At 40.4% G+C, this 12,382-nt stretch overlaps 1 protein-coding gene across 1 annotated transcript in view; it reads right to left on the bottom strand.

Moving 5' to 3' along the window:
• LOC134311968 (oxysterol-binding protein-related protein 2) overlaps nucleotides 1-12,382 on the bottom strand; it is a 73,029-nt gene that overhangs the window by 21,695 nt on the left and 38,952 nt on the right. Inside the window, exons 15-17 of the mRNA XM_062993620.1 lie at nucleotides 9,567-9,735; nucleotides 5,424-5,535; nucleotides 1,161-1,236 (exon numbers count right to left, since the gene is read on the bottom strand). Of these exons, the coding sequence (XP_062849690.1) occupies nucleotides 1,161-1,236; nucleotides 5,424-5,535; nucleotides 9,567-9,735 (357 nt within the window). The remainder of the gene's footprint in view (nucleotides 1-1,160; nucleotides 1,237-5,423; nucleotides 5,536-9,566; nucleotides 9,736-12,382) is intronic.

Below are 12,382 nucleotides of genomic sequence, written 5' to 3'. Positions count from 1 at the left end.
AGCGCCCTGGATTAGGTTCTTGACTGTGGTTTGTGTCTGTGCGTAGTTTGGCATGATTGGGTTCCACCCAGTTTCTTCTCATCTTGTAAAAATGTTAGTAACACGGCGCTCAGGTGCCGCAGCGGTAAAAGACCTGTCAAACTTGCGAGTTCAAACCTCAGGCCTCTTCCCTACTACACTGTAACCTACATTTTTTTTAGTTGTTATTTATATTGATAATAAAAGGTTTTTGATAAATCACTAGACTGTACCCAGTGTGCTGGTGCTTTTAGCATGTTCTCCATGCTGCTATATTTCATTTATTTACTAATTCTAGGTTAAAAACTCAATCCTGTTACCAGAGGTGGAAAGTAATGAATTACATTTACTCTCGTTACTGTAACTGAGTAGTGTTTTTGTGTACTTGTACTTTTTAAAGAAGATTTTACAACCAGTAATTTTACTTTTACTTAAATATGTTTTGTATTAAGAATTGTAATTCGCTACATTTTAAATAACATCCGTTACTGAGTAAAAAACAATTGCTAAAAAAAAATAGTGTCTGGGAAACTGCTGCAGTGAATTCTGCGGAAAATAAACTGGTGCTAAAATAAAGGAGCTGTAATCTAGGTATAGAGTAAGGAGGGAAGGGTGATTTTTAAAGTTTAACATGTTTGGAGTTTGATGTTTTGTTATTTGATCCACTTGTCCTGTTTGCATTACACAGAAGATACCCCCCCCCCCCCCCCCCCCCCGCTGTTAAAAAAGTAACTAAGTAACGTTTACTCTGAGTACATTTTAAATGAGTTACTTTTTACTTTTTACTTGAGTAGGTTTTTAGACTAGTAATTTTACTCGTACTTAAGTAAAAATTCATTAAAGTAATAGTACTTTTACTTGAGTACAATATTTTAGTACTCTTTCCACCTCTGCCTGTTACTTTCAGTCCTGTTACTTATATACAACCATCTTCCACCTAGAAACCTTGTAGAAATCAAAAGGTGCCTAAGATCGGCCGAAACACATTCTGAGCAGTTAAGTGTGTGTGTTACTAAATTCAGTGTTAAACAAACATAAAAAATAAAGTTTAATTTAATTTAGTCACTACACGCAATTGGGAGGACAACTGGGGATAAATGCATGAAAAAACATGTTACAGAGATAAATAGAACTTTACTCACCATTCCAATACATTTTTTAAGGATGCTCCAAATGCTGACGTCATTCCTGGAGAACATGGGCGCAGGAAGAGACGTCCTGCAGCATGACAAGCAAAGAAATTGTATTAAGATTCATAATGGTTTTCCCATTATGAACATAATCCTCCCTTCTGTTTAATTTCTGTTTGTGGCTTCATCGCTGGCTTGTGATGCTGCATCAGTACAGATGTTTGTCATAAGAAAAGAGCACAATTAATAAGAACTAAATCTGCTAATAAGTGTTTAATAAGTATATAAGTACATCAGTTAGCATAATTAGTGAAATTATATCATATAGATTTAAAATAATAGTAAAAGCATCTGTGCAAAGCAGACAGCCAAAACCCTCATTCATCCTTGTCTGTTTTTTCACTGCTTCATCCCATTCGGGTTCGCGATAGGTACGACCCACTGGGCGAAAGTGAGAAACACTTTGGACAGGTCGCCAGTCCATCACAGGGCAAACATGCACACACAAACAATCACTCATACATAGGGGTACTTTAGTACCTCCAGTTAACCTGACTGCAGGTCTTTGGACCATGAAAGGAAACCGAAGCACCTGGAGAAAACCCACGCAGGTACAGGAGAACATGCAAACTTCACACAGAAGGGACCAAGACAGCTCCACCTGGGAACCAAACCAAGGACCTTCTTACTGTGAGGCAAAAGTGCTACCCACTGGGCCACCCCTATCCAAAAACCTTTTCGTTAAAAATGCTTTTTAAAATCCAGGTCTTTACAATATTCGTGTATAAACATTTATGTATTATAAGTAACATTTTGAAGCATGAAATGTGTGCAATGAGGTCAAACCGTCTAGTGTCATATGGCATAAAAATACCTACAGGTTTGTCCAACCTCTATTAAAATAAAAAAACATTTAGATAAGGGGGATCTTGGCTCAGTAATCACAGAATTAAAGGATGATGTGATGCTAAAGTTAAAGTTATCCAGCTATTAAAAATACAACAGTTTAACATTAAAAAGTTCTGTACTACAATGGTACCTTGAAACTCAACGTCAGTTGGTTCTGGGAGTGGTGTCCAGTTTAAAAGACGTTGAGTTTTAAGGTATTTTTTCCCATAAGGATGTTTGGGAAACCTGTTAATGCGTTCCATGGTCCTGTGGAACTGCATATATTTTAGGCTAATGTAAAATAATGGGGTTGTTTTTGACACTTATACACTGAAAATAACAGAAATATAATATAAAAACACTTTTAAAACAGTTAAAATTAAAATACCAACTTTCTTTATGCGCACACTGCACACTTTTGCCGCCTTGATTTTTGCTCTTGCTGAGATGCTCAAAGTTGCCACTTTTCATGTGAATGCGTTCTAACGCTTACCCCTTTGTTTACATCATTCACCTCTTTGTTTTGCTGCACAGTGCAGCCTACGTGAGCCAAACAAGTTTAATTTCTCTGCAAAAGGCAGAGAAACCTCAATTTAACGGACCTCCATTTAACGGATCTTGGATTTAACAGACAAAATCTGGAAAACCGAATGTCTTGTCCGATTGTTTAAAATTCCTGCGAGAAGCAAACCAAGACCAGTAGTTCAGTAACTGTCCGCTAGCCGGCGCACGTCTCTCTGTTTACATGAGTGAGAGGCTTTATTTTGTCGGAAGACTCGCTTTGTTCTCGCCTTTTTCTCTGTGTTTTATGCTTCATTTTTGTGAGTTCTAGTACTTAGTTCTGCACCAGAGCTGCTCCAGTAGCCACCAGCAGAGCTTTAGACTCAGAATAATAGAAACTCTCCACTATACCATCACAAAACAAAATCATCTCCACCACCACACAAGGAAAATGAAATGAATATGTGTAAATATGCTGTGTTTACATATTGTCACATCTATTTACATTGTTCATCTATTTACTATTTATCATATGTGCATGTTTAGCACTTTTGTGTGTTTGCGTATATTTTCAAACTTCCTGGAAAAAAGCCTTACTGTTTTGGACAATCACACCAGTGCTCCCCTCTTTAGTCCTATAAATCGAGGTTTTACTGTAGTACAATCAAGTCCTGTGAAGTTAATTCAGCGCTACCTGTGACTGCAATTTCATATCAATTCAGCATTTCAAGATGGTTATACCATAGCTCATCACACAGTATCCCACAGTCAGTAAGCCACACTTCACCACATCTAGGGGTAACTTAGTTCAGCCAATCTACCTTCTGCAATTCTGTGACTACTGCCATCGAAGAGCAGTTTTCAACAAGGTAATTAAAACCGTTGTTGTCGGACCTCCCACAGCTCTGTGAGTAAATTCAGACTGAATGCAGTGCTGGGTTAATAGGAGGCCCGGAATCACTCAGAAGATCTTGTGCTTTGGAAACAGTTACCCGACACCTAGGCTAATGATCAGCTTCCAACTACTGCCATTTCTGCCTCATGCAAAAAGCATGAAGCTGCACCAGGACTCGGTCTGTATAGATGAGGTGCATGAGGTGGAGATTTGTTCAGACAAATAATATTCCTGGTTCAGTTCAGCATCCAAAAAGGTTCTGTTCATTCACTCATTGTCTGTTTACCACCATCCTGGTGGTATCCTGGTATCCTGGTCAGGGTCTGATTCATTGGGCGAAAGGCAGGAAACACCCAGGACAGGTTGCCAGTCCATCACAGGGCGGACACACACACAGGGCGGACACATTCACTCCTTTATGGACCACCTGCCAAAGCCCTCCGCCCCCTTCAATGCGTCCAATACGCTGCTGCTCGAGTTCTGATCCTTTCAAAAAAATATGACCATATTACTCCTGTCCTGGCAAAACTACACTGGCTACCCATCTCCAAACGGATTCAATATAAAATATTGGTACTTACTTTTCAGAATCAGAATCAGAATCACTTTATTTCACCAGGTATGCTACACATACGAGGAATTTGCTTTGGTGATACACATAATAATACACGTAATAGTCCACATAGTAGTACACACAATACACATAATAGTACAGATAATTACACATGTATGACATGTAACATATAACATATTCAACAGACCCGACAGCACACGGACTGTTAACCAGCATTTACCAACATTTACCCAAGAGAACAACACATACTTTTAATCTCTTCATGGCTTGGCTCCGGTCTATCTATCCGATCTACTTAAACACCCCACCCCCTCGTGCCGTCTTAGGTCCTCTGGCTCCAATCTCCTGGCAGTGCCCAGATTCAGGCTTTCCACTATGGGTGGCCGGTCTTTCAGCTGTGCTTCCCCTTACCTCTGGAATTCTCTTCCTCCTACTCTTCGCTCTTCTTCTTCCCTCCCTCATTTCAAATCTCTTCTTAAAACTCATCTCTTTTCTGAACATTTTTCATAGTCCCTCTGTGTATGTGTATGTATGTGTATGTGTGTACACATATACATATGCTTCTTTTGTTTCTACTTTATTTGCCTGTGTAGAACTTTCTCTGTAAAGCGTCCTTGAGCTTGGTTAAAGTCACTTCATGGTCTCGGTCCTGTTTGATTGTCGGACCTTCTCAAGTGCTACACTTCATCCCGGAATTTAAGGTCGTCAGATGCTGGGCTCCTGGTTGTTCCCAGGTTCAGGCTGAGTACTATGGGCGGTCGATCTATTAGTGTTGCTGCCCCTTTGCTCTGGAACTTCCTCTCTACGTTCCACTTCTTCTCTCTCTGAATTTAAAGCTCTCCTACAGACTCACCTTTTTTCTCAGCACTTTCTCACTTCATCTTCTGCTATTTCTGTGTGATTGTTACTTTTGTATGTAAAGAGACCTTGGGTTTTGTAAAAGGCGCTATATAAGTGTAACCTATTGTGTCCAATAAGTGTCCAAATGGTCAGGAAAAAAAAAAAACTGGATAAAAGGTAGTAATACTCTAGACCCATTTATTTTCACACCTTTAGCTTTTCCAAAGCCAATAATATATGTGTAGAAGCCCGGCCAGGCTGAAAGCACTGAGCGTCTGTGTACATTTCAAAGTAAATACAATTTCTATGTAATTTCCAGAGTAGATTAGAGAAACTAGAGAAACCCTAGTTACAGCTTTATTCAATTTCAGCATTGTTATTTTTTATTTTAGATTCTTTCAAAGCTGTTTGAGATATAAAAAGGCTAAATATTAAAACATGAAGAAGATATTTACTTCATGTCTTATTAATAAAGCAATAAAGTCGGCTATTATTGAACAGTAACCTCCCCTCTCTGTTATGCACAAACCAAAAGTGAACACCAACAAGTGTGATCCTGGGGGCTTTAGCGTCTCACCTCTGTTTCCTGACTCCGTTCTGGTGGATCTTGTCTCCATGGTTCTCCTCCCCAGACATGCTGGCCGAGCCGAGAGGTTTCTGGACTGGAGATTCGCCACTGGAAGCTTCCTCTCTCTCACACACACACACACCGTCCTCTCACACTGCTGTCCTGGGCTCAATCTGAACGAGATGCAGAAGATGTACACATACACACCCACACACACGCATGCACGCACACACACACACACACACACACACACATGCAGAGCCAGGTCAATAACAATGCTGCGCTGCAATCATGTCTGAATGGTGTACACACCCTGACAGGTAACACACAGCGCCCCCCCCCCCCCCTTCCATTACTGTTCCAGTACACCTGAGAAACCTCACCTGGGGAGATCACGTTCCAACAACACGGCTGCTCTTCTACCTCACCAGCTTACACAGTTAAAAAAATAAATACAAATCTGCAATATGCAGAACAATCCACCTGGAAGGGACTGATTTTACAATTCAAATTTATTTAATTTATGTGGAAGAGATGTGCATTTACTTCAGTGCAAAATCTTTATTAAAATGGACACTATTACTAATATAGCTGGCTACTTATGGTGCACCACTGTACTGCTTGGTCATATTGTATTTGAAGTATTAAAGAAAGAACAAACCTTATTTCTACAAAAGTTGGGACTCTTTCTTTTTATTTATTACAATTTTTAATGTAGAATTTTAATGTATGCATTTTTTTAGGATTTACTCAAAGTCATGACATGTTCCTGTCCCTTAAGTTCATATAAAGAACAGGAGGAGAATCATTGCATCCAGACAGAACATCAAGCATGAATTCCTTAGTTTCTTGATTTATTTTATTAGGATTTTAACGTCATGTTTTACACTTTGGTTACATTCATGACAGGAACGGTAGTTACCCATCACACAAGATTCATCAGTTATATACTGTATATTCAAGGTTATATTGAACACAGTCATGGACAATTTAGTGTCTCCAATTCACCTCATTTGCACGTCTTTGGACTGTGGAAGAAAACGGAGCCCTGGAGGAAACCCACACATACACAGGGAGAACATGCAAACTCCACATAGAAAGGACCCGGACCACCCCACCAGGGGATCGAACCCAGGACCTTCTACTAGAAATCAAATCAAAGTATGAATGCCTTAGTTTCTTGAAAGAAAGCAAACACAAGAAAAGTGTGTGTGTGTGTGTGTGTGTGTGTGTGTGTGAAATGGCTATTACTTGAAACTACATGAGAAAGTTTCAGAGAGAAGAAGCCAAAACAATATGCAGAACTGCATGCTAAGCTCCTAATGCCTAGTTCACACTACACGGTGTATCTAGCTTGCTAGATATCTGGATATGAGTTAGTTGGCCAACTGGCAATGAGTGCTATGTCGAACAACCAATGAGAACGCAAGATACGGTGTGAGGGGAAACGCAGGGGAGGAGTGTAAAAAGGTGGTACAGGGGCGTAATATAGTTTATATCAGAATACATCGGCACACACACACAAGTTTTACAGTATTTCTGACCTTATTGTTCTCTACAAAACACCAACGCTGCATTGCAAACAATATTTATTAACCTCCAACTCACTACAGAACAATTTCTGCTGTTCGTGTTGCCAAATCCACTCAGATTCATTTATTTTTTCCTCCGTGTTTTTAAGCTGCACATCAGCGCACAAACTTTGATGGCTCGCTACTTGTTGATGTGCATTTTTGGACGTGGTATCATTAAACTTCTCGTGTTTGTTTTCGTGACAAAATGTAGTTTGGGAGACCAGAGAAGCTCGCCTGCGATTCCAGTTGGTGATAGATGGTGTAGTGTGAAACCCCCTATCACAGATCAGTCGTGTAGTGTGAAAGCCACACCGACTTGAAAGACTCCCGATTACAAGAGATCCAGTCGTGTAGTGTGAACTGTACAGCGACCTGACGACTTGGAAAGTCGTGTAGTGTGAATTTGGCATAAGCTGTGCAAAGTGGAGAAATACTCTAATACCTAATACCATAACACCTAAAAGTTCGGTTCTTTTCATGACAGGACAGGTAGTTACAGGTGTCCTTTTGTGTGTTAACTGAATGCTCAAGTAAGGTAAAAAATGATCACACTTTTTTTGGAAATGAGGTTTGTAGAAACACAAGAGTGTGTCAAGAACAAAGACGTTTTCATATTTTAGATTCCTATTTGTCCAGTACACCATGTAGGTCCCCCATGAGAGCGTAGGACTGCAGATATATGGGGTAATGAACACCGTACTTCCTGCAGAACGGTTCATAATTCTGCTATATTCCGAGGTAAAGGATTTCTGTGTTCCACACTGCAGTCACTGCAGTGACACTGACATGGTGGTGGTGTGTTAGTGTGTGTTGTGCTGGTATGAGTGGATCAGACACAGCAGCGCTGCTGACGTTTTTAAACACCTCACTCATAAGTTGGCATCCCAGTGTTCGATAACGTAGAGATCTGGCGACTAGGGTGAAAACAGCAAAACCCCAAACTCAGATGAGTGTTCCTTTAACCATAATTTGACGTGTGTGGTGGTGCATCATCTAGTTGGAAGAGGCCAAACCCATCAGAATGAATGCAGGACATGAACGGGTGTAGCTCGTCAGAAAGGAGGATCATCAGGTACAAAGTAAATAAAACAGAGGCCTATTTTCAAAGTTTAGAAGCACATCTGTCTTGATTTAAAGTTCCTGGAATACATGCGTCACTGTTCACAGTCAAGTGAGTTTTACATAGCCATGGGATTAAAGGCTACCATGTGTTAAATCTGGCATCTTAAAGCTCGACCTCAGGTTATTTAAACACAAGCAGGAGTTGGAAGAGGCCAAACCCATCAGAATGAATGCAGGACCTGAAAGGGGGTAATCTGGCACACATAACATTGACCTGTCAAGAGACATGTTCCATGGAATGCCAGCTAAACAAACCACGTACCATTATGTACCATTATGGAGCCACCACCAGCACCACCGGCCACTACAGTTCCCTGTGGTACCACTTTTTCTGGCATTTTATACACTGATCAGCCATAACATTAAAACCACCTCCTTGTTTCTATACTCACTGTCCATTTTATCAGCTCCACTTACCATATAGAAGCACTTTGTAGTTCTACAATTACTGACTGTAGTCCATATGTTTCTCTACATACTTTTTAAACCTGCTTTCACCCTGTTCTTCAATGTTCAGGACCCCCACAGAACCACTACAGAGCAGGTATTATTCAGGTGGTGGATCATTCTCAGCACTGCAGTGACACTGACATGGTGGTGGTGTGTTAGTGTGTGTTGTGCTGGTATGAGTGGATCAGACACAGCAGCGCTGCTGTAGTTTTTAAATACCGTGTCAACTCACTGTCCACTCTGTTAGACACTCCTACCTAGTTGGTCCACCTTGTAGATGTAAAGTCAGAGAGGATCGCTCATCTATTGCTGCTGTTTGAGTCGGTCATCTTCTAGACCTTCATCGGTGGTCACAGGACGCTGCCCACGGTGTTGGCTGGATATTTTGGTTGGTGGACTATTTTCAGTTCAGCAGTTACAGGGAGGTGTTTAAAATCTCCAGCAGCGCTGCTGTGTCTGATCCACTCATACTAGCACAACACACACTAACACACCACCACCATGTCAGTGTCACTGCAGTGCTGAGAATGATCCACCACCTAAATAATACCTGCTCTGTGGTGGTCAGTAATTGTGGTGGTCAGTAATTGTGGTGGTCAGTAATTGTAGAACTACAAAGTGCTTCTATATGGTAAGTGGAGCTGATAAAATGGACAGTGAGAGTAGAAACAAGGAGGTGGTTTTAATGTAATAGCTAATCAGTGTATATATTATGGTTCCTGAAACACTCCGGAACACACCCAACCAGGATAACAATCACAACTGAACATGAATGAATGAATGAATGAAAATTTGGACAGACAAGATTTAATCTAACAATCCTTTATTTTATTTACTTGGACCAACGATCAATAGAATATACAGCAACAGTGATGTAAATCAGTAAATAAAAAAGAAAGACAAATAAAAGATAATGAGTGAAGAGAAAAATGCTGATGATGTCCGTCGTCTGATTGTGTTTTTAGGACAGGAAGTGAAATCCTCATCACTGGAGACGATCACTCACCAGCAGGAGCATCGTAGAATTCATCCTCGGTGAGAGCGCTCGGAGCCGGAGATTTCCTTCCGGTTGAAAGTGTCTGTTTGAGGCGGTGATGCTCAGTCGCCAACTTCTGCAGAGACTCTGACAGGATCTTGTTCTTCTCTACTTCCTGTTCCAACTTCACGCTCCAGATCTACTCGGAAATAATAAAGAATAAAGATAAGATAAGATAATCCTTTATTAGTCCCACAGTGGGGGAATTCGCAGTGTTGCAGCGGCAAAGGGATAGCAGGGCACACAGTACAAAAAATAGACAAATTAACAGTATACAATATAGACAATTATCAGTAAGAAAAGTAAAAAAACTCTGGAGCAGTGCTGGTTGTATAATCTAACAGCAGCAGGAAGGAAGGACCTGCGATATCGCTCCTTCACACTTGTGGGGTGAAGCAGCCTGTCGCTGAAGGAGCTGCCCAGTGCTGCCAGAGTCTCATGCATGGGGTGGGAGTCATTCTCCAGCATGGATGCCAGCTTGGCTAACATCCTCTGAGGGGGTCTAAGGGGCTCCCCAGGACAGAGCCGGCTCTCTTAATGAGTTTGTCTAGTCTCTTCCTGTCTGCCGTAGAGATGCTCCTGCCCCAGCATACCACTCCATAAAAGATGGCTGATGCCACCACTGTGTCAAAGAAAGTCCTCAGGAGTGCCCCCCGCACTCCAAATGACCGCAGTCTCCTGAGTAGGTAGAGTCTGCTCTGACCTTTTTTATAAAAGATTATATGTAAATATACAGTTGAAGTTAAACGTTTACATACATTTGATCAGAAATGTCATTTGATCGTAATTTGATCGTAATCCACCATTAGAGATTATAATTAACTACTATCAGTAAAGTAATTGACTACCCAGTACACTAAGTCACAAGTATTACTAAAGTCAAGCTCTGTACAGAGCTCAACCCTTGTGTAGTCTTAATATTCTGTATACTCCCCTTGTCCTAAGGGTCAAAATGACCTGCCTTCACTACAATCTTTAAAATAAGAAAACCAAATTAAATTTTAAAGCCCAGATCTGTTTTGCATTAAATAAAAGACCATTCATCATAAACTTTGTAGATGTCTGGGGTCACTCAAGATAAAGTCAAATTTCAAGACAACACAGGGGTTAAAAAGCAGATGACAGATTTTCAAGTCACTTAAAGTCATTTCTAAGCAATTTTAGGTTTCATGATAAAGAACGAGGTAAATAAAACAGTGACACATTTCCTAGGTTTAGGAGCAGATCTGTCTTGATTTAGAAGCTGGAATACAAGTGTCACTGTTCACAGTCAAGGGAGCTTTACATACCATAGGATTGAAAACTGCAATGCAAGGAAAAAAGCCCACTTTAAATCTGGCATCTTATAGCTCGAGCTCAGGTTGCATTGCACAATTTGGACATCATTACTGGGACAGCAGTCTGTACATAAGTACAATCTCAAATCATCATCTAGGTGGGTAAATCTTGGATATATATGGGTGTTCCAGCAGAGCAATGACCCAAAACCTGCATTAAACCAAGAAATTTAAAATCCTGACCTTATTGATAATAATATGTGGACAGTACTAAAATCACAGATTTTTGTTGATGTCTATTGTAAGTTGCCAAAGGACGTGGATTGTTAGCTGTGCCGTATCCCAGCCAATTGTGTTTTATTTCAGGAAAACCTACAACCAATCTAATTTTAGACAGAGCCAAGACATCCACAAACCTTTGACCATTTACGGCATTTAGCAGGCGCTTCGATCCAAAGCAGTTTACAATTGTGACAGAATACATTTTGAGTAATTGAGGGTTAAAGGCTTCGCTCAGGGGCCCAACAGTGGCTTGAAACAGCAACCTTGTGATCACTAGTCCAGTACCTTAACCAGTAAGCTGACCTGAACTGTAGGTATGAACCAGTTGTAACCCATGTGTTTGTTCTAACAAGGTTCCAGCAGATTTGTGTTCATGGACGGCTGACTCCTGTGAGTAACTCCAGACGAGAGCATCTGCTAAGTGCTGTAAATGCAGCTCAATAATAAATCACTAATAATTTCCAAACAAGCAAGAACTCAGTCATGTGCATCGTGCCAGTTTAATTCACTGAAGTGTGTAAGCTTATGTACACCACTTACACTGTGAGTACACACTGAGTCAAAAAATGGACCTCTTTGCGAATGGAACTTTTTTTGCGAATGTTTATCGACTTTCAAAATTCTTTCACTGTTGGACACAACAAGGTTATTTTATTTATTTAAAACATTGGTTACCATCAGTGTTTTCACTCAACAGCAGCAGACAACCATATTGTACCCCAAGATAAAATGTTCATCTATTCATCTGATTAAAGGTTATAAACTGCATAAAATAAAATACTTGCTGATTTAAAAAAAAAAACTAGAAAAACTGCTGTGTGAGATCCATGAAACTGGAAGCTATGAAAGGTGAAAGCAAAGCAACTGACCAAAATTGTGAGCACCTATCACAGCATAGTGTAAGTTTAAGAACTGGTGCTCAGCAAAGAGGACAATCCTCCGAACCATCGGTCAACACATCAAATTTCTAGGTAAACTGGACTCAGTCGTCAGTCTGAATTATTCATCATGATCTGGTGCTGTGACAGTGAAAGAATTTTGAAAATTTATCAACATTTGGGTGCCAAAGTTATGGGCAAAAGGTACAGAGCTCCCTATTTCAATAAAAAAACATTAATAATTAATTTACCTGCCATGTGTCCTATGAGATCATCCAAATAGCAGGAATGAATACTGAAGGACCCTGAATATTATTTAGGTTCTGAAAGGCTGAATCATATGTGATGT

The sequence above is a fragment of the Trichomycterus rosablanca genome, chromosome 4 (assembly GCF_030014385.1).
Source record: "Trichomycterus rosablanca isolate fTriRos1 chromosome 4, fTriRos1.hap1, whole genome shotgun sequence".
NCBI lineage: Eukaryota > Metazoa > Chordata > Actinopteri > Siluriformes > Trichomycteridae > Trichomycterus > Trichomycterus rosablanca.
Note: the sequence above shows the minus strand (reverse complement) of the source record. Positions and strands in the feature narration are given on the sequence as shown.